This window comes from Neoarius graeffei, chromosome 16 (assembly GCF_027579695.1).
Source record: "Neoarius graeffei isolate fNeoGra1 chromosome 16, fNeoGra1.pri, whole genome shotgun sequence".
NCBI classification, from domain to species: Eukaryota; Metazoa; Chordata; class Actinopteri; order Siluriformes; family Ariidae; genus Neoarius; species Neoarius graeffei.
In genome coordinates, this window is record NC_083584.1 from 29,994,605 (window position 1) to 30,021,973 (window position 27,369).

The 27,369-nt window shown below is 41.5% G+C and overlaps 1 protein-coding gene across 2 annotated transcripts in view; it reads right to left on the reverse strand.

The window, feature by feature from the left end:
• Positions 1 to 27,369, reverse strand: part of vps50 (VPS50 EARP/GARPII complex subunit) — a 457,944-nt gene that overhangs the window by 320,313 nt on the left and 110,262 nt on the right. For both annotated transcript variants that reach the window (XM_060942755.1, XM_060942754.1), the window contains exons 7-9: positions 25,727 to 25,844; positions 25,608 to 25,643; positions 25,210 to 25,292 (exon numbers count right to left, since the gene is read on the reverse strand). In XM_060942755.1, the coding sequence (XP_060798738.1) occupies positions 25,210 to 25,292; positions 25,608 to 25,643; positions 25,727 to 25,844 (237 nt within the window). The remainder of the gene's footprint in view (positions 1 to 25,209; positions 25,293 to 25,607; positions 25,644 to 25,726; positions 25,845 to 27,369) is intronic.

The window sequence follows — 27,369 nt, forward strand, 5'->3', positions numbered from 1 at the left end:
CAAGAAAACTTAAAATCAGCCATTTCAGACCACTGCAAACGGCAAAATCACATAATGAATTGGGAAGAGGCCAGAGTCATTCGCGCTGAAGAAAATAGATTCCAGCGTTGGATTTTAGAGGCAGTGGAGATACGTAAGCGGGCGCAGAGGACAATGAACCGGGATGAGGGCGCGTACGCGCTGTCGCACACCTGGAGCGCCGTCCTGGAGGAGCGACCTGACAGCAGGAGGCGTGAACTACCTGTCAAATTGGGCGGGACGTTCACGCCTCCGCAACGCAACATCAGCGGATAAGGCACGTCACCACTCGACATCTGGTGACTGTTTCTGAAGAAGGCGGGAGATTCTCGCCGAAACTGTTAACGAAGTAACAAGCTTAAAAAAAAAAAAAATCCTTGTCTAAGAAACAAACTTAAAATATTTGGTCAAATATCTGTCACATTTTGCATTTTGTGCAATTTTTTTTTTACCTTGCGCAATACCAGAAAAATTCAGTTGAAATCAAGCCATTTGAGGCGAATTGGTCCGCCTCTGAAAAAACTTGGCATTTGGATTTCCCGGCAAACACTGATTTTCGTGACGTCACGTGCGGGATGCCTCCTTCTGAATCCTACGTCAGCGCTGGTTTGTTTATGAGAAAACGACCGTATTATTTACATCCCTGGTGTTGTGTCTGTCGTCTTCACTACTTGAATCCTCATCAAATCCAAACAGATGAAGCCCCAATTCTGACATCTCATTATATTCTTCATCCAAAGGTGAAGTAACATTGCGCTCAGGTTACAATTCCATATTTCAATGCAAAAATCACTTGCTGCTAAACTTGGTCTACACAGGCTGTGCACTGAAACCGTGCGAGCTCTCGCAGCCTGCTGGCACTTCCGCAGGTGACGTCACGAATCCGGCTCCAGACTCCGTTGGGATTTTTCCAGACGCGTTTGTTTTTTTGTTTTTTTTCTGCTGTAGACAGATGGCCTTGTGCAAAATTACCCTTCTGGATGAGTGTGTAAAGGGACATACTTTCATATAAATTAAAAAAAAAAAAAATAGGTCCAGGATATTGCCCTGGTGCCCTGTGTCTGGTCGGAGTTTTATCGCACCGCTCCTGTGAAGGACGGCCCCATGAGGACAGTTGAGGGTTATACCTGTTAAAACTGTTAATATTATAGTCAGGCTGTCTGTTGTTGCCCAAATGAGGATGGGTTCCCTTTTGAGTCTGGTTCCTCTCGAGGTTTCTTCCTCATGTCATCTGAGGGAGTTTTTCCTTGCCACCGTCGCCACAGTCTTGCTCATTGGGGATAGATTAGGGATAAAATTAGCTCATGTTTTAAGTCGTTCAAATTCTGTAAAGCTGCTTTGCGACAATGTTTATTGTTAAAAGCGCTATACAAATAAACTTGATTTGATATGCACTTTAACCTTCAAAATAGCATTTTAGAATATGATACTCATAATAGTTCAGTGAACAGAACCTCTTGTTTCAGGCACAGAATTTAAGGTATCGGAGAAAGAGAAAGCAGGAGCTTCCTCCAGCCCGATCTCCTTCTCCTACTCTAATTCGCTGTTACGGCAGGTGCATCGGATGTGCCAAGGCACTGATGAACTGTGGCTCAATGAAACGGAGTAGATTAGTAAAGACTACCTTTGGAGTTTTCGTGCACAGGCCTGTTGTGCCGGTCCTTCTTCCAGATCAAGTCTCTCAATAATTAACTCCACTTTGCAGCAGTGAAACGCACGGATAACCCAGGTGTCCATTACTACTAAAAGATGAAGCTGGCTTGCTTAAAGGCTGAAGTAATTACAAGAGGGTAAAAACCTCTGGTATTCAAAAGAGGTTTATCTGGGCGCACAGAGCGCTCCGAATGGAATAGGTGCTGAAGATGGCGATGCCTTCAGTCTGATATCAGCAAGAGGAGCAGGAATTATTCCTCTCTCTTCAATACAGAAAGGGTGGCACAAATACAATGGACAGTTCAAATCCACTATCTTGAGCATCTTCAGCATTTTTGAAAATGGCAGCTGGGCTAAATTTTACCCTGCAGCCCTTGCTAAATTTAGAGGGAGCTTCGCTGTTGTGAAAGCTTTTTTGTATTTTTATAAGCACAATTCCACCTTGGGCATTCCAGCAGTCATTTCACAGACACTCTGTTTCATTGGCAGGGCTCTGAAGTGAGAGGAACAGATGTTGAAGGCTCCCCATGTACAGTCAAAGTCATGCTATGCCAATTTTGTGAAGATAGCATGGTTGTTTAATCCTGAGCTGACGCACAGGTCTGCCACACCAGCCTGTTCTGTAATTAAGAGGGACTTTTAACTCTGCAATGCATATGTATTTGGCTAAAAACATCAAATATCAAGTCAAAATGCTTAAAAAAAAAAAAATTCTGAGCTGCAAGACAGTAATAGCAAGAGCACAGAGCAGTCGGATTGTGACATGCATCGCTCATTACTTCAGGTGTAAAATGAGCTTAAATGGCCACACGTGAGCATATCGGAAGTGACATCGCTGTGGTGCTCGTGGAGCAGGATGACCACTTGTGTTATAAAATAAAGTTTCTTATAAATTACCAGGAAGCCGATTGTCCATGTTAACCCAGCATACAGTATAAGGTGTGATCACGAATCAAAGCAGTACAGTTGGACTTCTTCCGTTAGTTGTCTCAGAAGCTCATTTTCTTCTTTACTTCTGGAACAGACTCGAAGCAGGTTCCCTTGAGTGCAGACCTAATTTTACACCGGGTGAATAGGGAGGGTGGTCAAGTACCACGATGTCCCGTTTTGAGTCTGTTCCAGAAGTGAAGAAGAAAATGACAGAGCTTCTGAGAGAACTAACAGAAGTCGTCCGATTGCACTGCTGTAATCGGTGGAAGACCAGAATGCAGCAGTTTGCAGTTGCGGAAGGAGAATATATTGAAGTGGAAAGGAGTTGAATTGCAAGTTTTCTTCATTAAAATTGAATTACAGCATTATTTAATAGCCACACTTCATATACCACAGATGCAGCAGGGAGAGAATAGGTTTACAAACCACTGAAGCGTTCACGTCTCTTTCATCCACATTCACTGGATATGAGCAATCACACGCTCTGACAGCCTAGTAGCCAATCAGTTCATATACCATGAGTAGAGAAAAACAAAATGGCAGGGCATGTTGCTGAACGAAGCAAGGACGAAATAAAAACTCGAAAATAAAAACCTCCCAAAATAAAAAAGCAGCAACAAAACATGGAACTAGATAGAACTTGACGCCAACGGCGTCGATGGGGATGCCTCCGCCCGGTAGACTCAGGGTATCTGCACATTTCTGATAACCAAAAATAATACTTTTTAAGGCCATTTTAAGACCTGTGAGAATAAAAAAGACGACCACTACCGCGGGGAAAAAATATTTTTTAAAAAATCAGACTCTAGGCTATTATGGTCAAAGCATATTTATATTTTAATCAGTGCATCTCCAGTTTACGAACAGAATCTTGTCTTTCCCACAAGTAAACGATTTTGCATATTCAGAATCAGGGAACATTGCCCTGAAGACGGTGCCCACGTCTTCGTTCGAATTGTAGGAGTGGTGTCGGTCAATCGTTTGCAGAACCCACAGTATTTCAGCCTTAAGTGTAGCGGTCGAGGCGAAAGCACCAAAGGCACTTGTGCTGGGAGAAGTAGGCACCGAAGGGAAAGTGGGCTTTGCGCTAACGTTTGCAAATGGTGCTGCAAACATCTGCATGGGAACTGTTGTTACCTGACTGGCGGCAAAGCGTTTATGCTTTTCCCCTTTCATGTGAGCGTCAAGGGCAGTAGAGCCCATTGTTCCCAACTTTATGTCTTTCTTGCAGAGTTTACACCGAGCTTCATTTTCGGACGTTGCTTTTGACAACCAACCGCTATATTTCTGGTCCTCAAGCCACTTGTCCCTAAACTTACACTTCCCCATCCTACATGTCTGCCACGCTAAAGAAACCACTTCTTCGTCTTTTCCCACAGCACTGCCCCCTAAGTGTTGGAAAACACTGCCCCCTAAGTGTTGTGTGACGCCTGTACTTTTAGGTACAGAGCGGTCTTTTTGCCATCTTCTTGTTACACATTGACGTGTGCTGTTTGAACAACGTTAGCATGGAAAAAAAAAATGTACAAACATATATTTTTGTGCCCCGATGAAATTTAATGCCACCCATATGAAAATTAATGCCACACTTCGAAATAGTAGCAAAATATAAGGCTATTTAAGGCCTTAAACACCATATACTGTATATCTGACTTTTTAAGGATCCGCGGACACCCTGCAGACTACACGCCTTATTAAGTTGTGATTTGGGGATGGACACTTGACCTCACAGTAATCTTGACCTGGTGAAATAACTTGTATTTGCCTTGGAGATATTGTGTTCACAAGGTTTTCGGACAGACATTTGACCTCACAGTGACCTTGACCTTAGACCTTTTGATCTCAAAATCTAATCAGTTCATGTTTGTCCCAAAGCGCACAAATGGTGAAAGTTTGGTGAAACTCCTTTCATTAGCCTTTGAGATATCGCGTTCGCAAGGTTTCGGGACGGACGCACGCACGGACGCACAACCCGAAAACATAATGCCTCCTGCACCTTACGGTGGCGGAGGCATAAAAAAGTATTTGATGATAAGAAGGAATCTTTTTCATTTTTCAAGAATTATTATTACAGCGTTTTTCACAAATTGCTATGGTCATTTCGCTGGTTTGTTTACATTTTTCATCCTGAAGCACTAAAAGTTATTGATTTTTTCTTTTAGACCGATTCAAAAGCTCAAAGAAGTTTGAAAATTACATAACTAAGAATTAAATAAATGTCTAAACATCCATTTTTTGAATTTTAAATTTAAATTGTATTTTAAACTGTAAATCAATTTGGAAGTCAATTTTACCTTTTATGTTTTTTACTTTTTACTCCTTTATTGTAAATTGAAGGAAAAGAGAAATGAAATTTTTTGGACATGTAAACAGAAAAGGCAGATTAGACCGACTCAGTCTGACGGGTAAGATCCATTTTCTCCATTTTATTGCTCTGCAAAGCACTTTGAGTTGCCTTAGTGTATGAAACGTACTATACAAATAAAGCTGCCTTGCCTAAAGTTATTCTATACCTCAGTATGACAGCAAAACAGCAGTTTCTACAAAAAAAAAAACACCACAACACTAAAGTCAAATTGTGCAGCCATCAATAGGTTTTTAAGTGGAAATGATTTTGTCTGTTGTTTTGTAGAAAGTTTTTATTTATCGAATTTGCAAAAACCACATCTCCGATGTGTGACCATGTTGGCTTGACAACGTGCAATATTATAACAACATTGCATGCTTATTCTCCATTGGGGAGAGTGGCATAATACACAGAGGATATTAGGGGTGGGCAAAAATATCGATACGGCGATATATCGCGATACTTTGTCTTCCGATTCAATATCGATACTCAAAATTTGAATATCGATATTTTTTCAAATAATAAATCATGTTTCAGACGGGTTGTAAATCCAGTACGACTTCCGCACCTCCGCTCTGCGAGGTGTCGCTGTGCCGCTACCTCACTGCAAGGCACACTTTGTCTTCTCTTTTTTTCCCGGCGGTTGCAGTGAGGAAAAAAACAAGCAAGCATGGCTGTTAACGTAAACCTAGAGACGCCGCCGAACTTTAAGGCAGATGTTTGGAGGCATTTTGGATTCCAAAGGAAAGGAGAAAAAAAAACAGTGAGCTGGACAAAGAGTACGCACTTTGCAAAACCTGTTTCGCTCCAATTAGATATTCAATTTCTACTGCAGGTGACATAATCAGCTCTCAGAGGAGCTGTCTCACCTCTGAGCATGCTGACCAGTTGCTCTTCCTGAAGAAGAACATGCAGTTTTGAAATGTGTGCTCACAGTACAGGTTTGGATTAAACTTTACACAAGTACTAAGCACAAGTTAAATGTTCTCAGGTATATGTTCTCAAGTTTACAAAGAACAAATTGATATTAGTGTTAGCACTGAAATGCATGTGCAGTCTGCAGTGCAAGTTTTAAGTTTTCATAAAACAATTTGATTCTGCTTGTTAAGCAGCACTGATGTGTCCATGCTTACAGAAAAGTTGAGAATACTAGCACAGAAATGGGAATTTTCTGTATGTTGTAGTGAAGCAACTCTTGGTTTTGCCAGCAGTGGAATAGAGACAAATATATGTCTGGCAAGAGTGTGTAGTTATGTATGTGAAATGTAATTTTACAGTGGTCAATAAATTCTGATTTTCTTCAGTGACACAGATATTGTGATGTGGTTGAAATTTCTTGCAATATATCGATTATCGCTGAATCGCTGTACTGTGATATTATCGTTATCGTGGGCAAAATATCGCCATAGTATCGCATCGTGAGGTATCTGGTGATACCCAGCCCTAGAGGAAATATATATATAAACAAACATTTATATATATATATAAATCACATTCAAATTTAAGACATTTTGAATATTTCCTTTTTAAAATATAATTTTAGACAAAGACTCTTAAAGGGCATGGATAAGACACTAATACTGTCATTAGTATGTAAGTACAGTACATAGCGGGACACAGCCTGGAATGTAGATTGACTTGGCACTCATGAGCATCAGACTAATCTGTGCAGTGGAAAAGGACACAACAATAGCTTGCAATATCATTTTGATATCAGCCAGTAATGTACATCTCATCTCATTATCTCTAGCCGCTTTATCCTGTTCTACAGGGTCGCAGGCAAGCTGGAGCCTATCCCAGCTGACTACGGGCGAAAGGCGGGGTACACCCTGGACAAGTCGCCAGGTCATCACAGGGCTGACACATAGACACAGACAACCATTCACACTCACATTCACACCTACGGTCAATTTAGGCCCTGTCCACACGGCAACGGATTCAGGTGAATCCGATACAATTGTTTATCGTTTCGGCCTGGCGTCCATACGGCACCGGCGTCCACACAGCACCGGCATTTTGGGTGTCCCAAAACGCAATCTTTTGAGAACGGGTTCCAGAGTGGAAAGATCTGGCAACGTTGCCGTTGCGAAGTCGTCTGGATGAGTAGAACGGATTTGTTTACGATGACGTCACAACCACATGACTGAGTGCTTCACGCCGGGTAGAAGTGTAACGAACTCGATGCGAGTTGTCAACAAATCCTATAACTTGGTTCATGAAACGCGCTTACAAAATATTTTCACTGTGAATATTTATTGTGTAATGGTGCAAAGTGAGAGAGAGAGAGAGAGAGAGAGAGAGAGAGAGACTCTGCGCAGAGTCAATCCCGCCAGCAAAAATAGGGAAAAAAAGGAGCGATCTCACCTCTTCAGATGTTGGTTTAAGTCCTACAATACATTCCTCAAAAAGGGCGTAGAAGAACAAATTAATCCATCAACGTGTAGCATTCAATTTATTCCGGACCATTAAAGACGCCGCTTTCCGCTTAGAATCATACGTCATCCTCGCCGCCATATTGGATGGGTCAAAGCGGAGAATAAAGATGCCTCATTCATGTGCTGCGTTTAACTGTACCAACAGGTTTACCGTCCAAACGAGATCACATGGGATTACCTTTCACAGGTGAGACTGGAAAAATACTTTTCATTGTATTTGGTCATTATAATGTAATTTTACGAACAGATTTTTCTTACTTTGTGGCTAATATGAAGTCTCGCGCATAATAGTTTATGCGCATGCGTCCTTACTTCTTCTATTGTTCTGGTGTCTCCGAAGGGACCGTCTTACAGCGCCCCTAGAGGTGTGGCATGTGTATTGCATCGTTTTCAGCAAGCGTTGCGTTGCCATATGGACCTGATATTTTACTGATCGTTGCCCATTTGGACGCGATATTTTTTTAAATAACATCTCGTTGCCGTTGTCGTGTGGATGTAGCCTTAGAGTCACCAGTTAACCTAACCTGCATGTCTTTGGACTGTGGGGGAAACCGGAGCACCCGGAGGAAACCCACGCGGACACGGGGAGAACATGCAAACTCCGCACAGAAAGGCCCTCGCCGGCCATGGGGCTCGAACCTGGACCTTCTTGCTGTGAGGCGACAGCGCTACCCACTACACCACTGTGCCGCCCTTCATGAGTTTTATTTCAGAGAAAATTGTGGGTTCTTCTTTTTTATGGAAGGGTACCAGCAAGTTTGTTCATGTCTGTACATATACTTAGTTAAAGTTAGAAATGTTCAAATTCTCCTCGAATTTACAAATATTGGTTGCTGTATACGTGTATATTCAATACGCAAGAGTAAACACTATTTAAATAATACTGGCTGGCGTTGAGTGGTCAATCCGATATATTCCATTCAGTTAGCACGATACTGAACAAGTCGAAGACGAGTTCAAGATCATGCTAGCTGAATGGAATATATCTGATATGCCACAAAAAAAAGCCAGTCAATATTATTATTATACATACACACTCTTCATATCAGCATTCTCGAAAGCCAATGCTAGCTCACCCGCAACTCGGTGCTGTTAGCGCGGCAGTCCAGTTAGCTTCTGCCCGGTGTAGCAGTAGCGAAGGCCAATACTAGCTTACCCGTGACTCGGTGCTGTTAGCACAGCAGTCCAGTTAGCTTCCAGCCGATGGAGCAATAGCATTAGCGAAGGCCAACACTAGCTTACCCGCGACTCTGTGCTATTAGCGCGGCAGTCTAATTACCTTTCAGCCAGTGTTGTGTTAACGAAGGCCAACGCTAGCGCAGTCAAGCTGAATATTTTTTTCCCCCTGTGTAATTTACTTAGTTAACTTTTAAAATTAGCATCGACAGCTACACACAACTGAGCTACCTGGCAGCCAAAAATTCTCTCAAAATCTTCTGTTTTTAGTGAAGCAAACCTGGCGGCCATGTTTGTTTACAAATTGTCACTGTTGCTCGTTAACGTGAAAGTTGTATGTGACCATGTTGGCTTGACAACGTGCAATATTGTAACAATATTGCACGTTCATTCTCCATCGGGGACAGTGGCATAACACACAGAGGATAAGTGATATAATAATATTGCATGCTATCAATAAACCCACTAGAAGGGAACAGAATACATGTTTTTAAAAAGTGGCCTGTATGTATAATAATATTTATTACTACTCTATCCACGTTCACTGGATAACTGAGCAACCGCGCGCTCTGATTGGCTACTCGACTACTAGGCCATCAGCTCCTATACTGTGAGTAGAGAAAAACAAAATGGTGGCGCGTGTTGCTGAACCAACAGAGGACAAAATAAAAACTCTACTTGAAAACAACCCCCCTCCCCCCCAAAAAAGCAACAAAATATAGAACAAAAAAGTGTGTGATGCTATGAATGTATCTTTTTTTTCAAGAATTATAGCATTTTTCACAAACTGCTCCTGTCATTTCACCGGTTTGTTTACATTCTTCATTTTTTAGCATTAAAATTTGTTGATTTTTTTTTTTAGACTGGTTCAAAAGCTCAAACAAGTTTGAAAATTACATCACTGAAATGTCCAAGGAAGAACTAAATAAATGTCGAAAGCTATTCTATACCTCGGCATGGCAGCAAGATGGCACTTTCTAGGAAAAAAAAAAAAAGTCAATTCATGCAGCCATCGATAGGTTTTTAAGAAGTCCATCTAAGCTGAAATGATTGTCAGATGTTTCGTATAAAGGTTTTATTTACTGAATTTGCAAAAAATAAAGATGCTCCGTTTCTCAAAATCCAGTGCATGTGGATAGAATAAAACGGTTATTCCACTCAATCTGGTCATACATGGCTTACAGCCAACTCAGCGCTACGCTCCTCGTTGGTTATCAGCTCATATACGACTCGATTTCCTGGAGTAACTGTTCATTATTTGTATTTAGAATATTGTGTATCCTGCACATTTATTGTATTGTGGAACCAGGGACAGCTCTATACAGACAGAAGATTTCATCTCATTATCTCTAGCTGCTTTATCCTGTCCTACAGGGTCGCAGGCAAGCTGGAGCCTATCCCAGCTGACTACGGGCGAAAGGCGGGGTACATCCTGTACAAGTCGCCAGGTCATCACAGGGCTGACACATAGACACAGACAACCATTCACACTCACATTCACACCTACGCTCAATTTAGAGTCACCAGTTAACCTAACCTGCATGTCTTTGGACTGTGGGGGAAACCGGAGCACCCGGAGGAAACCCACGCGGACACGGGGAGAACATGCAAACTCCGCACAGAAAGGCCCTCGCCGGCCACGGGGCTCGAACCCGGACCTTCTTGCTGTGAGGCGACAGTGCTAACCACTACACCACCGTGCCGCCCACACGACACTATACTATACTTTAAAATAAAAATTGTAAACAATACCTCGTGGACTATAGAGAGTGATAAAGTTATGGCTATACAGCTGACCATTACCGTAACATTAAGAGCAGATGGCACAATTTGGGAAAACAAAATTAAATTTGCCAGTGTGGTTGAAAATATGCTCTGAATTTAAGGACCGTGTCAGCAAGTGTAAATAAAAGTAATTCGTAAATGATTTAATGGTTAACAATTACAGGATATTTTCTCAAATAAAAATGCATTGGCATGACCTTGAAGTGAAGCAGAAAAGAACCAACAAGAACGAGCAGCTATTTAAAGAACAGCAAAGCTGCCATAACTACTTCCACAGTCATGCATTCTTAAAGTCATTATATCCCCAAAAGAGTACACAACTACATACAGCCATAATGGAACACCATTACCATTATTTAAACCTGACGTAGGCTGAAGGCACGGAGTTGTGGGCATACTTTAATGGACCTTTGCTCCCTGGAGGATCGGCTCTGAATTACAAAGCAGGACTGGAATAGAGGTGCTCAGAATGTTGATTTGGGTTTTGTTAATGAACCACAGCTACAGCAAGCGGAAGAAAACCAGCAGTGAAAACAGAAGCCCCACTGCACCGAACCTTGAACTCAAACTACATATTGCTCCGTAAACACATCCATCTTTCTGCAGTGTTTCTGAGCAGTTTTAGCTGTCTACAAACAGATCAGGACATTCTTTTTTTTTTTCAAGATTTTTTTTGGCCTTTTTTCACCTTTACTGGATAGGACAGTGTAGAGACAGGAAATGAGCGGGAGAGAGAGGCGGGGAGGGATCGGGAAATGACCTCGGGCCGGAATCGAACCCGGGTACCCGGATTTATGGTATGGCGCCTTATCCACCTGAGCCACGATGCCCCCAGATCAGGACATTCTAATTCACCATCACATGGAAATCATATTATCAATGTTCACGTCACTATTAAAAGCAGGGGAGTTGAAGATTCTCGAAAACATGATGCTCCGGAGCTGCTACAAGTTGCAGTATAATTTGAAAAGCCTGTAGCAGTAAGAGTACAGAACAATAAAATAGCACACGATGTAAAATGAGATATAAAAGTACATTCTGATTAAGATGGGAGTGTGCTGGAAGCGGCACTGCAGTGATCACGCAGAATGATGATCACATCTGGTATAAAATGGGTTTTATCATATAAATACCGTGAATCGTGTCGAAATTGTTGCCCACGGTAATCAGCCATGTGTTACAGATACAGCATAGAGGTTGGGTTTAAAACTGTAGGAGCTGTAACTAACATTTAAGACTATTTATACTCAAATTTCTGATACTGTAATACTTATTACCTTTGGTGAAATATAATTTTAGACCAATAAAAGCTGTGTCCGAAATCACTCACCTCATTCACTACTCCCTACTCACTATCTAGGGAATTCTATATAGGAGGACTATATAATGAGCTCATCTCATCTCATTATCTCTCGCCACTTTATCCTGTTCTACAGGGTCGCAGGCAAGCTGGAGCCTATCCCAGCTGACTACGGGCGAAAGGCGGGGTACACCCTGGACAAGTCGCCAGGTCATCACAGGGCTGACACATAGACACAGACAACCATTCACACTCACATTCACACCTACGGTCAATTTAGAGTCACCAGTTAACCTAACCTGCATGTCTTTGGACTGTGGGGGAAACCGGAGCACCCGGAGGAAACCCACGCGGACACGGGGAGAACATGCAAACTCCGCACAGAAAGGCCCTCGCCGGCCACGGGGCTCGAACCCGGACCTTCTTGCTGTGAGGCGACAGCGCTAACCACTACACCACCATGTAGTGAGCTCATTGGTAAAATGAAAAAACACTTCCGGATGCTACTCCGACGCGCCGTTATTTACGTCATTACTGGAAAATAATAAATACATGCATGCATTTTTGTGATAAATACATATTATACTGAGCACATTTCCCACATTAATCAATACAAAGTACTTTGTGTCCGCTGCATCTTTCAGTTCTTTTAAATCAAGGCTGAATACTTTTTCTTCTTTGCTGCTGCCTTTTATTAAATCAAATTTTAGGTATTGGGACCCAAGTTATTTAAACTTTATTGGAATGAGATTTGTACAGTATTTAATAAGTTGAAATTTATTGCATTTGCGGACGATACAAATTTATTTTGTTTAGGACCAGATATTAAAGAATTGTTGACAACAGTAGAAAAGGAGTTGATCAGGTTAAAAGAATGGTTTGATATCAATAAGTTAGCATTAAATGAAAATAAAACAAAATTTATGGTGTTAAAGCAAATTGTGAAATTCAATTAATCCTAAATGGAGTCTAAATTGAGAGAGTATATGAAACTAAATTCTTGGGAGTAATTTTAGATCATAAATTCAGTTGGAAGCCACATATAGAATATATAAAACAGAAATTATCTAAAACTATTGGTATTATTGACAAAACAAGCAATTTTTTGAATAAGACATGTCTGCGTATATTGTATTTCTCACTTATAATGCCATACAGTGGGGCAAAAAAGTATTTAGTCAGCCACCAATTGTGCAAGTTCTCCCACTTAAAAAGATGAGAGAGGCCTGTAATTTTCATCATAGGTACACTTCAACTATGAGAGACAGAATGGGGGGAAAGAATCCAGGAAATCACATTGTAGGATTTTTAATGAATTAATTGGTAAATTCCTCGGTAAAATAAGTATTTGGTTACCTACAGACAAGCAAGATTTCTGGCTCTCGCAGACCTGTAACTACTTCTTTAAGAGGCTCCTCTGTCCTCCACTCGTTACCTGTATTAATGGCACCTGTTTGAACTCGTTATCAGTATAAAAGACACCTGTCCACAACCTCAAACAGTCACACTCCAAACTCCACTATGGCCAAGACCAAAGAGCTGTCAAAGGACACCAGAAACAAAATTGTAGATCTGCACCAGGCTGGGAAGACTGAATCTGCAATAGGTAAGCAGCTTGGTGTGAAGAAATCAACTGTGGGAGCAATTATTAGAAAATGGAAGACATACAAGACCACTGATAATCTCCCTCGATCTGGGGCTCCACGCAAGATCTCACCCCGTGGGGTCAAAATGATCACAAGAACGGTGAGCAAAAATCCCAGAACCACACGGGGGGACCTAGTGAATGACCTGCAGAGAGCTGGGACCAAAGTAACAAAGGCTACCATCAGTAACACACTACGCCGCCAGGGACTCAAATCCTGCAGTGCCAGACGTGTCCCCCTGCTTAAGCCAGTACATGTCCAGGCCCGTCTGAAGTTTGCTAGAGAGCATTTGGATGATCCAGAAGAGGATTGGGAGAATGTCATATGGTCAGATGAAACCAAAATAGAACTTTTTGGTAAAAACTCAACTTGTCGTGTTTGGAGGAGAAAGAATGCTGAGTTGCATCCAAAGAACACCATACCTACTGTGAAGCATGGGGGTGGAAACATCATGCTTTGGGGCTGTTTTTCTGCAAAGGGACCAGGACGACTGATCCGTGTAAAGGAAAGAATGAATGGGGCCATGTATCGTGAGATTTTGAGTGAAAACCTCCTTCCATCAGCAAGGGCACTGAAGATGAAACGTGGCTGGGTCTTTCAGCATGACAATGATCCCAAACACACCGCCTGGGCAACGAAGGAGTGGCTTCGTAAGAAGCATTTCAAGGTCCTGGAGTGGCCTAGCCAGTCTCCAGATCTCAACCCCATAGAAAATCTTTGGAGGGAGTTGAAAGTCCGTGTTGCCCAGCGACAGCCCCAAAACATCACTGCTCTAGAGGAGATCTGCATGGAGGAATGGGCCAAAATACCAGCAACAGTGTGTGAAAACCTTGTGAAGACTTACAGAAAACATTTGACCTCTGTCATTGCCAACAAAGGGTACAAAGTATTTGCAAATAAATTCTTTAAAAATCAGACAATGTGATTTTCTGGATTTTTTTTTCCTCATTTTGTCTCTCATAGTTAAAGTGTACGTATGATGAAAATTACAGGCCTCTCTCATCTTTTTAAGTGGGAGAACTTGCACAATTAGTGACTGACTAAATACTTTTTTGCCCCACTGTATATGTCATATTGTGTTGAGGTTTGGGGAAATACAGAAAGAACAAGTATAAACCCTATAATTAAACTCCAGAAAAGAGTTATTAGAATAATAAATAAAGCTTCCTATCGTGAAGCCACTAATAAACTATTTATAGAGTCTTGTACCTTAAAATTCTTAGATATTGTATACTTAAAAACATTAGAAATACTATTTCGAGTAAAGAATAAAAGTCTTCCCACCTGTATTCAAAAATTTTTTAAATTAAGAGAAAAAAATTATACTTTAAGAGGGTTGGGTGTCTTTGAAAGAGGTAATGTGAGAACTAATGTTAAATACAGACGCGTTTCATTTCTGGGAGTTCTATTGTGGAATGGATTTAGTGATGACTTGAAATTGTGTAGATCGCTGTTGAGTTTAAAAAAAAAAACATTGAAAGTTAAAATAATTAAGGATTACAATGTAAAATGATTGACGTGAAATGATTAAGAAGAATAATTTAGAGTAATGTATGTTTTGGGGGGGGGTTTTTTCCCCCTTGTATTACTGACATTCTGGCTTATTTTATGGATTGTAAGCCTTGGCTTCAGCCTATTCCTTTTTCGGTTACAGAGTTTGTTAATTTTTTTTTTTTTTTTGTGAGAAAACGTTTAGTGCAAGCATGTATAATAATTCTTTGTCAGCTGAGTGCACAAAATTTAAGTTTTGTACTGTAGATTATAACCGAAATAAACCATTCATTCAAATTTGAGGCTTTTGACTAATTCCTCGCACTGCACTCTAACTTTTATTATTGTATTTTATTTGCCTTCTTCTATTTTAGCTTAATTTCTATTCTCTTACCATTTTTAATTGTACTTGAACGTCCATTTATAACGCGTTTCTTCCTCCGTCCATTCACCCCCAACACACTACAATATTATTGCCATTTTCACACCACAACTTATAAAATTTGTCTCGTGCTCGCTGTCATAAGGAAAAACAAACCACTGCTATACTCAATCTAAAATACTTAACGGTCCTTATGAAACAGCTTTTCTTTCAGCACGACCGCAATGCATGATGGCATATACTTCTTGGTTAATGACCATCGGTTGGACACTACTTTCCACGGTGCATTGTGGGATACTACGAGTCCACTATATAGGGTGTAATAATTCTCACTATACATTCGAACAGCGCTATAAAATGGCGAACTCACCATACAGTCCCCTCCACAGTGAGTAGTGAGTGATTTCAGACACAGGGAAAGACTTAAAGTGCCATTCCACCATTGGATGTATTCTTTGGCATAAAATACAATATATTTTATGACAACATGACTAGACAGAGAAATCTTTTAGCTTCAAAATGATTTATCAAACATAATTTTTTGACAACGACAAGTATATTAATTTTGCGACCAAAGTCACCTACCCTTTTAATTTCCGCGCGGTAGTGAAACGTGATGTCATCGGCAGGTTCCCCTTCTTGTGTACCACGTCACGTGTGACGTGGCACAGATTATCAGCAATAGCGGATAGAACGCGATTTCCACTTCTCGATAGCTGTGCCGATATTCACCATCGACCGTCTCCTTTGGGCATCACTTGCTATTTTCCTTCGCTTCTTTTCCGAAGCTGACAACCGCGTTCTATCCGCCATTGCTGATAATCTGTGCCACGTCACACGTGACGTGGTACACAAGAAGAGGAACCTGCCGATGACATCACGTTTCACTACCGCGCGGAAATTAAAAGGGTAGGTGACTTTGGTCGCAAAATTAATATACTTGTCGTTGTCAAAAAATTATGCTTGATGTATCATTTTGAAGCTAAAAGATTTCTCTGTCTAGTCATGTTGTCATAAAATATATTGTATTTTATGCCAAAAAAATACATCCAATGGTGGAACGGCACTTTAAGAACCAGTAGACAATCTTTCAGTACACATCACTGAATGTAGACTGACTTGGCACTCATGAGCATTAGACTGATCTGAGAAGGGTGCAGTAATATTTTCCAACTTAAAAGTATTACTTTATGTTACCATACCTACTTTTTAATACACAAATGCATCAGTTTCAAGTAACATCTGGTGCAGTATCATTATTATTACCATTATCAATAACCATTTACTTTTAGGAAAGTGATGAAGCCGTTTCCTAGCCAATCAATTAGCTATTGATTTGATATTTGTCGGACAGACAGCAGGCAAAAGAAAAACCGAACTCGTACTCCACAGCACATTCGGCTCTTTGCAATGACCCTGAACATTTTAGCTTTTGTCTGTTCACAAACAGGTTAAAATGTCCTTAGTCACGAGAAAACGTGTGTATCCTAAGTTTACTCTGTGCATCACTGAGTAACCAGATAAAGACTGACAGCAGTAATGAGCCCATAGTGGTGGTGGTGGGGGGGGGATTTGGGGAGGAAATCAGCAGGTGTGGAACGAACACATGAGACTCCAACACGTGTCACTTGATGGAAAGTCAATGAGAAAGAATCATAATTATGAAAGAGCACCAGCCAGCTCTGTACTGTGTCCCAGTTCCCCTTTAGCAGCATGTTTGTCTATCACAGGAGCCTGTCTGTACAAATGTTGCTCCCGATGACCTTGTTATTTCTATAGTAGCTGTGACGGTCACAAACTCTTGCGGTTACCAGAGGACTAGCCCCCCACTGTAACCCTAGCTATGTAATAGGCGAGAGACCGAGGGCTACGGAAATGGAGATCGGCACCGTCCTGTGCGCCACATGGCGTGGGAAGGATTTTGACTTTGTGACAGTCAGGGAGGGGGGAAAAAAAAAAAACACTCATCTTTTGAAACTTTTTATTCCCCAAACACTTAACCCTGAGCCCTCTTAAAGATAAGTGTGCAGTCTGTTCTCATTCAAATTTGCCTTCCATAAACGGGCAAAATCTGGCCAGGTTTCCACTGTGCCAAGATGCTAAGATCACAGCAGCGTGCCAGTTGAAATGCCTGCACTGCTGAGGGACTGACAAAAATGAAGTAAGAAAGCAGCATCAAGAAGACAATCGAGAAAAAGGACTGGGAACACTCGGACTATGAGTACTGTGTGTATCTGTCTGGACGTGTGCATGTTATGGGATGATGTCCTCTCAGCGGACTGCTCTCATTGGGGAAATGTCCTCATGAAATAATGACCACCCTTTGCTGTAGGCAGTGGCTTTTTAACCTCTTAGCACGACTAGAATGCACGGATATGGCTTGACAGTTCATTTAATGGCTAGGAGAAAATAATTAAACACAAAATAGCTGTCTTCTAGTTGTTACGATATTCCGGCAACAATTTCTGAGACGTCCAGTTACAGCTGTACACGTAAAAGCAGTACCTATAATATTTAACGTGCTCCATAACTTTGGAAAATGCTTTCATTTATGACTCTTCATTATCTACAGGAAATGCACACTGGCTGGACAAACTGCTTTGAAGGACTCTATAACTGCAGAGGCGTGGTCATTTTAAAAGTCTAAATTTGCGTCGAGAAATTTGCACCGACATAACCGGACTCTGAATACCAGGAACTTTCTCTGCATTAATACAGATGTAGATTTTGGCCCTTCATCCCCAAACTGAAATAGATTCCACAGCAGTCATCAACCCAATACCCCTTGCAACAGGTTGTGTGGTCCAGTCACAGTGAATGGACTTGGAACAGGAAACAAGTGGATGCAGCAACATTAAAGTGCATATTCTGGACCAATCTCTTTTTTTTTTATATGAAAGTATGCCCCTTTACACACTCATCCAGAAGGGTAATTTTGCACAAGGCCATCTGTCTACAGCAGAAAAAAAATAAAACAACAAAACGCATCTGGAAAAATCCCAACGGAGTCTGGAGCCAGATTCGTGACGTCACCTGCGGAAGCGCCAGCAGGCTGCGAGAGCTTTGCACGGTTTCAGTGCACAGCCTGTGTAGACCAAGCGCTCCCATTTCTTTCATATTGTCTGGTCTTTTGGAAAACGATGAGCACTAATCCCATCAAGATTGGTGTTGCTACACCCTCCTACGATACATCTGTTAACCATTTTAATAATTGCGCAATAACGTTGAAGAAATTTGCAGAAAACCACCAGGTCGTTTTCTCATAAACAAACCAGCGCTGACGTAGGATTCAGAGGGAGGCGTCCCGCACGCGACGTCACGAAAATCAATGTTTGCCGGGAAATCCAAATGGCAAGTTTTTTCAGAGGCGGACCAATTCGCCTCAAATGGCTTGATTTCAACTGAGGTTTTCTGGTATTGCGCAAGGTAAAAAAATTGCAGAGGATGCAGAATGTTACAGATATTTGACCCAAGTTTAATATAAAATAGGAGAATTACATTGACTTGCTCCTGAATTTACCCGTGATATGCATTTTAAAACCAACAATGGAGGAAGTGCATCTTTCATGCAGGCGTAACTGTCTTTTGAAAAGTCTTGGAACTGGCCATTATAATGATGACAGTCACAGTCAGAAGTTTACAGACACAGACATTAACATTATTATGGATCTAAAGGTCATGGCAACATTGGGCTTTCTCCAAGGCACTTGTTGATGATGCCTACCAAAAGAGCCTGGTAAAAAGTGTATCCAAATGGCAAGTTTTTTCAGAGGCGGACCAATTCGCCTCAAATGGCTTGATTTCAACTGAAGTTTTCTGAAGTCATCTTGTGCGACGCATGTATAATTTTGACCGTGTTGATTTAGGAAAACCCAACATAAATTAAAACTTGAACAAAATTCTTAGGGTTTTTTTTTCTGAAGATGTATGCTGTACAATCATTCTGTCACAGAAAAAAGAAACAGTTTATTAATTTTTTTTTTAAATCACCGAAACCCAATATTGCTATAACATCCATGTTCATGATGGCGTTCATGTCCGTATACATAAACTTCTGACCCCAACTGTACATACGGTATAATGGCTCACTTTAAACTCACATATAAGCCACAATATGATCATAGGTTTTCTATAAATAAACTCTTAATACAATAATGTGATCATATCGCTGTGTGACACAAATATTAGAGTTCACAGGAAAAGAAACCTGCTCGAGCCTCTCTCGTGCTGCATTTATTTAAAGCCAGCCAGACGCAAGGGTTGTTTTTATTATTATAAAGGAGACGTTTTTGACAGACACCATCAGCCTGTGAAAATGATTAAAGGAGACATACAACCCTGATTCAAAAAAGTTGGGACAAAGTACAAATTGTAAATAAAAATGGAATGCAATGATGTGGAAGTTTCAAAATTCCATATTTTATTCAGAATGGAACATAGATGACATATCAAATGTTTAAACTGAGAAAATGTATCATTTAAAGAGAAAAATTAGGTGACTTTAAATTTCATAACAACACATCTCAAAAAAGTTGGGACAAGGCCATGTTTACCACTGTGAGACATCCCCTTTTCTCTTTACAACAGTCTGTAAACGTCTGGGGACTGAGGAGACAAGTTGCTCAAGTTTAGGGATAGGAATGTTAACCCATTCTTGTCTAATGTAGGATTCTAGTTGCTCAACTGTCTTAGGTCTTTTTTGTCGTATCTTCCGTTTTATGATGCGCCAAATGTTTTCTATGGGTGAAAGATCTGGACTGCAGGCTGGCCAATTCAGTACCCGGACCCTTCTTCTACGCAGCCATGATGCTGTAATTGATGCAGTCTGTGGTTTGGCATTGTCATGTTGGAAAATGCAAGGTCTTCCCTGAAAGAGACGTCGTCTGGATGGGAGCATATGTTGCTCTAGAACCTGGATATACCTTTCAGCATTGATGGTGTCTTTCCAGATGTGTAAGCTGCCCATGCCACACGCACTAATGCAACCCCATACCATCAGAGATGCAGGCTTCTGAACTGAGCGCTGATAACAACTTGGGTCGTCCTTCTTCTCTTTAGCCCGAATGACACGGCGTCCCTGATTTCCATAAAGAACTTCAACTTTTGATTCGTCTGACCACAGAACAGTTTTCCACTTTGCCACAGTCCATTTTAAATGAGCCTTGGCCCAGAGAAGACGTCTGCGCTTCTGGATCATGTTTGGATACGGCTTCTTCTTTGAACTATAGAGTTTTAGCTGGCAACGGCGGATGGCACGGTGAATTGTGTTCACAGATAATGTTCTCTGGAAATATTCCTGAGCCCATTTTGTGATTTCCAATACAGAAGCATGCCTGTATGTGACACAGTGCGGTCTAAGGGCCCGAAGATCACGGGCACCCAGTATGGTTTTCCGGCCTTGACCCTTACGCACAGAGATTCTTCCAGATTCTCTGAATCTTTTGATGATATTATGCACTGTAGATGATGATATGTTCAAACTCTTTGCAATTTTACACTGTCGAACTCCTTTCTGATATTGCTCCACTATTTGTCGGCGCAGAATTAGGGGGATTGGTGATCCTCTTCCCATCTTTACTTCTGAGAGCCGCTGCCACTCCAAGATGCTCTTTTTATACCCAGTCATGTTAATGACCTATTGCCAATTGACCTAATGAGTTGCAATTTGGTCCTCCAGCTGTTCCTTTTTTGTACCTTTAATTTTTCCAGCCTCTTATTGCCCCTGTCCCAACTTTTTTGAGATGTGTTGCTGTCATGAAATTTCAAATGAGCCAATATTTGGCATGAAATTTCAAAATGTCTCACTTTCGACATTTGATATGTTGTCTATGTTCTATTGTGAATACAATATCAGTTTTTGAGATTTGTAAATTATTGCATTCTATTTTTATTTACAATTTGTACTTTGTCCCAACTTTTTTGGAATCGGGGTTGTATTAGACCACTTTATCACAAGTTGACAGTTCCCTGATGTTTTAATGAAACATCTGGGACACACTTTGGTGAAAATACCACAAGGAGAAAGCACCGCAGCTCCCTTCTAACCTGCTCTAAAGATCCCTTTTCAAAACGGCTCATTTGAGTGCCTGTTCCTTTAAATGGTGAATCACTGCTCACCCCATCCCCACCCTTTACACCAGCCAATCAGGTAGCACTTGCCTCATGAATATTTGTTTGCAAAGTCAGTTCTCCTGCAGTGACTGGAGATACTCAGCTGAGGAGCCAGTATAATTCTAACAGGCTTATAAAATCTGAACGGCTTGTTGAAGCACATGTTTTCTGAAATAGGCCGCCCAAAAGAAACTGACTGGGTGTCTGATTTCAGTGTCTGTGGGTTGGTAGGTACTCCAGATACCCAAATGTATGTGCACAAGTACTGAAAAAGTGAGTTTTTCATAATATATCCCCTTTAAGTGATACTTATAAAAAGCATGTGGATCGGTTTCTGCTGTGAGTTTCAAAGGGTCAGGGGGACGCGCCTATGGTGTTTCAATAATAAACAGCATGAAGTTTAGAATTTGACTAGCTGAGTCAGTGACTGACTGAGGGACTGAATGTGATTTGACTGAAAGTCCAAGTCAGTCTGTGACTGTTACCCCTTTTCCACCAAATCAGTTCCAGGGCTGGTTCGGGGCCAGTGCTGGTGCTGGTTCACAACTCGTTCAACTTGCGAGCCAGCTGAGAACCAGTTTGCTTTTCCATAGCTCACGGTGCTAAGGGAAGCCACGTCATTACGTCGCTGTGTACGTTAATTATGTCGCTGTATACGTCAGTTATGTCGCTACGTTTGTATAAACCTTGGCGCGAATACCGAAGCAAAAACACGGAAGAAGCAGCAACAACAATAATAATAATAATAATGGATGACTTCGCGTTTGTACAGCTGCTGCTTCTCGTTGCTTAAAAATGGCGATCTTTCGCGGTCTTGTTATTGTTGTTGGTCTTAACAACTCTGCCCCCCGCTGACATAAGCGGTTCTTTCCTCTGGCCCAGCAGAGAGTTGGTGCTAGCCCGGAACCGGTTTTTCTGGCCCCAGAGCCAGTTCTTTGTCAGTGGAAACAGAAAACCCGGTTCCAAACTAAGCACTGGCCCCGAACCAGCCCTGGAACTGCTTTGGTGGAAAAGGGGCATGTGTGAGTCAGTGGCCGAGTGTCTGGCCGAGTCAGTGCCTGACAGTGATGGGAATAACGGCGTTAGAAATAAACGGTGTTACTAACGGCGTTTTTTTTTTTTTAGTAACGAGTAACCTAACTAATTACTTTTTACATTGTTATAACACCTTTCTCGTTACTTACAATAAAATGCTATGCGTTACTTTATTAAAGCTGTTTTCATCTGGCACGGTGCTCGTTCAGCCTTTCTTTACTCTGCTTTAGTGTGGGGCGGGGAGATGCGAGACAACGGCATAGTCAGCCAATCAGAGTAGATTTGGACAACATATGTAGGTAGGCTACGTCTACTGCACTGCGCACTCTTTCAATCAGAAGACACAGCGATGGCGAGCGGTCAGCCCAAGACTGCGTTTTCAAATTGGAAATACAGCCATTACTTTTCATTACTTGAAATAAAAGGCAAAAATGTCTACGTGCAATGCACATTATGTCGAGGAACAAAGCGTTTGTAACAATTTTAATAACTACAAAAATATATTAAATTTGATAGATGTCTGATCTCACATTGTCCCACAAAAATATTAATATAGTGTAGATAACGTTACTAATTGGTTCTGTTAAGTGTCCATTTCGGTCATTAAACACATTTAACATTCACTTTTATTATGATTACACAAATTGAATTTGATTTTTTTTTTTTTGGGGGGGGGGGGGGGGTACAAAATGTAACAGAATACAGGTAGTCGTCAACTTACGACCGATCGATTTTACGACCGTCTGGTTATGACTGGCAAGTGTTTCCCAGCTGAGCTAGCTGAGCGTACGACAGTTTCTGCCCCAGCTCCCGGCAGCGCCCAGCATCCAGCCAGTGTTGCCAGATACTGCTGACGGTTTCCAGCCCAAAATATGTTCAAAACCCGACAAAATGCACTTAAAACCACCCAATCTGGCAACACTGCATCCAGCCTCTTCTATTATGTGTGCAGTGTTTCGCTGGACAAACAACAAGCGAGCTACAGCACGCGTACGGCTTAACCAGATCTTGTGCTATAACGTGCGCAGCTGGTAATCAAAATAACTTTCACTTTTCTGTTCTGTTACACTGTTCTGTGTCCAATGTCCAAAATGAAAAGTTAGTTTTCAACTGTTCAGCTAAAAAAATGCTATTAAAACGATTGTGTTGTTGAAATGATGTGTTTGCAATTTATTTATAATCAAAAACTGATCCAGGTGGATGAAAGAGCGATAGTGTGATAAAAAAGTACTATACTAGTACTACTGAGTGATAAGAAGTCCTAGTGAATGCTTGATAAGTAGACAATAATAAATAATTACCGTAGGTGTATTTTTCGGCGCGCGCTGTGCGCACGCGCACTATGGCTCAAAATAATATACCGGCGAGAAATAAAAGTTACTTTCACCCCTGAGTATGCAGTGTTTGACTTAAACCAAATAATGAGCCACGGTAATGAAATAAGAAAATGTTGATAAAATAAGATTTTAAGATGATTCCAATATCATTACACATCACAATATACTTACGTTCATTTAACATAGGCCGACTTACAACCAGATCGGTTTACGACCGGTCAGTCGTAACCAAACGCAGTCGTAAGTCGACGACTACCTGTAATTACTTTCCCTGGTAATTAGTTACATTTATGACAAAGTAACTCAGTTACTAACCAAGTTACTTTTTGGGAAAAGTAACTAGTAACTATAACTAATTACTTTTTGAAAGTAACGTGCCCAGCACTGGTGCCTGAATATCTGGCTGAGTCAGTGGCCGAATCAGTGACCGAGTGAGTGACTAACTAACAGTGTCAGTGAGTCAGTGACTGACCGAGTGATTGACTGATGGACTGACCGAGCCAGCATCTGAGCGACTGGCTGCCTAAATCAATGCCTGACTGAGGGACTGGCCGAGTCAGTGGCTGACGAACTGACCAACATACCGATTCAGTCATTGGCTGAGTCAGGGACTGACTGACTGTGGTACTGTGTGACTGACTAATGCTGTGTTCACATATATACCGGTACGATAGTGGTATAACTGTATCGATACAAAAGTATACCGGTACAGTTTAGTGCATCTGTCCACACTAGCGAGAAATGTTTGTGGTTTTCTTTCACGGTAGTTGAAATGCGCATGCACGAAATGTTTCCGTGGTTACTGAGTAACTTCCTTCCGAGAATATGGCGGATGAAACAACGTGTGTGTGCTTTTTGTTGTCAATGTACAGTCTGTATTTCTGGCGGTCATTTATTCAGTCGAATCGTATAAAACGCACGAGGCAGTTGAGAAAGAAACAAAGAAAACGAATCTCCGTTCTTCACTATTTTATTCAGCGAAGACATCGATTGAGGTGTGTGACTTTGCGCATGCGCATTATATTTGTATCGATACAGAACCGCTTCATCTGTCCACACTACAGCGAAGCGCTACAGTACCGATACTGTACCGGTACGAAACCCATACATTTGTGGGTTTCGTACCGATACAGTTATACCGCTACAGTACCGGTATAGTTGCTAGTGTGGACAGGTGTTGCGCTACGAAAGTAGTATCGTATCGGAACAAAATCCGTAGTGTGGACAGGGTATAAGCCGCAAGCCAAGTCCATGAGGTGCTGCTCTGCATCGAAAAAAGATAAACTTTCACTTGTCACAAAACAAAAACATGACTTTGCAAATCTCCAAATTGAGTAAATGAAACAACAAGAAGTTTAAATTTATAATCACGCCTTCCACCTACTCAAGGACACTTTACAGAGTAAAATCAAAAGACCGGTGTGCAAAAATCCAAAAACCTGTACAAGAGCTAGCAATATTGGGATAGTTAGCCATTTCAGTGCATGGAGTGGTTCATTTAATCCAAAGAGCTTCTCGGGGCACCACAACTATAGTCCTTGTGTCAAAGAGTACTCAACATACCTTATGCAGCTGTAGTGCTTGAAAGTGCTGGCAGCCTTCTGACATTCCAAGCACAACTGGATTGCACCTGGATAGTCCTCCTCCTGCCAAAAAAATTAAAATGTCTACTTTCAGCAGCACAACTAAATATCAACCCTGTGCCAGATCTTTCAACCTGGGGTGCACAGCATAAACATGGGGAACTTCAGTGTAGATCTGGTTAGCACTCCTATCTCCAATCAGAGCTGAAGTAATGCTCGACAGCACAAAATGGAGGTGATAATGGACTGGTTAAGGCCATTTACAGGGCAAATTGAGAAACCTGTTTGTTAATGGCTTTTATTAAAAATTATCTGAAATTATCTAGAGAGAACTATTTTTGTCAATGGCGATGTGAGGAAAGCTGGTATCATGCTCACCTCCAGCATCTCACTCAGTCTGACATCTGTCCTTTGCTGTGTAAGAGAGTAACAGAGCTCATTTGTGATGGATAATGAAACATAAAAGGTTACCATGTTAGGTAATTAACAGTCATTACCAGTGTCTTTATGGTCCTTAAAGACTTTAACAATCCTGTTAACAGCTGCCTGCGTCTCTGGTTGGACAGGAGTCCAAGACTTGCTTCAGTAAAGCCTTCTTTCGCAAAAGCAAGCTGCCTGTAAACAGAAAATATGTTTGTAATCCTACAATGTGTGTCTAAATTTCACAGCTGCTAGTTTAGTCACAATTCTGAATGCCTTTCTTTTCTGATATTCAGGCCCTGATCACACTACAGCTCACGACGGGTTTGCAAAGATTTGGTGATGAAAAATTGGTAGCATCACCACCAATCGTGCAATAGAGGTTTTTCACCTGACGTCACAGGGTCACGTGATGCCCCGGTGTCCGCCATTTTGAAGGTCAAGCTAGCTAATGTCAACAACATAGTAGCTGGTATGTTACTGTAGCAATGTTTACGTTCAGTCATTTGGATGACTGTTAAAACCTTTCAGTCTCAAGTTTTTCCTTTACTGTATTTACTAGTTTACTGAGCTAGCGTGCTCACTCCCGGCCTGCCCGAGCTAACGCGCTAACTTCGTAAACTAGTAAATACAGTAAAGGAAAAACTTGAGACTGAAAGGTTTTAACAGTCATCCAAATGACTGAACGTAAACATTGCTACAGTAACATACTAGCTACTATGCTGTTGACATTAGCTAGTGCTAACAGCTAGCTGCTAGTACACTGCTACAACTACACCGACCCTAATTATACAGTTCTTGGTCATTGCCTGGTAACAGCAAATTTATAACGGGCCATGTCTCAACAGACTAAGAAGTTATTTCAATGACATTTAATAACATTTTGTTTATCCTGAGGACCGAAAGTAAATGAAAATGTGAACAAACCTTAGCTGTAATCAGATGGCGACCACCAGCTCCAGGGACGACCCGCTGATGTAGGCATGTTACCCAGCCTGACAAAATATTTGTAGGCATCCAAACTCTTATACGCTTTCAGATCAATACCTGTGTATGGCGATGGGTTTTTAACGACATAGGTATACAGATCATGTGGGCCGAAGTCAGGTAAAGACGAGGGCTTCGTGTACTTCCGTACGTCAGTGAACAATCCTGGTGGAAGCAGGTAAATGTCGTTCTCTAAGCCTGCTAACCTCAATTTTTTGCAAATACCTCTCCCTCTGCTCGCCCTGTAAATGCCCTACGTCGCTGGATAGTGAAGGTGTTTTCTGCATCTCGCTCCTTTTTCTTTTATGTTTTTCGTTTGTCGCCTTCCTCGCATTCAAACTGATTCGAGCCGTGACCTCCAAAATGGCAGCCTCACATGACTTGGTCACGTGGGTGAAAAACCTCTATACACGGCGAATGTTCGAGCTTTGCGAGTTGTTTTTTGTTGCATCTCCACCTCGTGAGTGGCCAAAAACAAACAAACATCGCAAAAAAATTCAATGCGTGCGCTGAAATTTGGTGGCGATGTTTTCGTCAGCAAACTAAGTGGCGAATACTCGCAGATGGATTTGGGAATATTTCCTGAAGCTCAAGCCTTCTGAGATGCATTCGTCTCGAATCCATATCCCCAATGCTCACGGAAGCCTCATCAACACAGCGGCTCGGTACAGCCTAACCTTCGCCAAGACTTAAAAAGTGCATTTACATTTGGGGATCCTTCGGAGTGCACTGT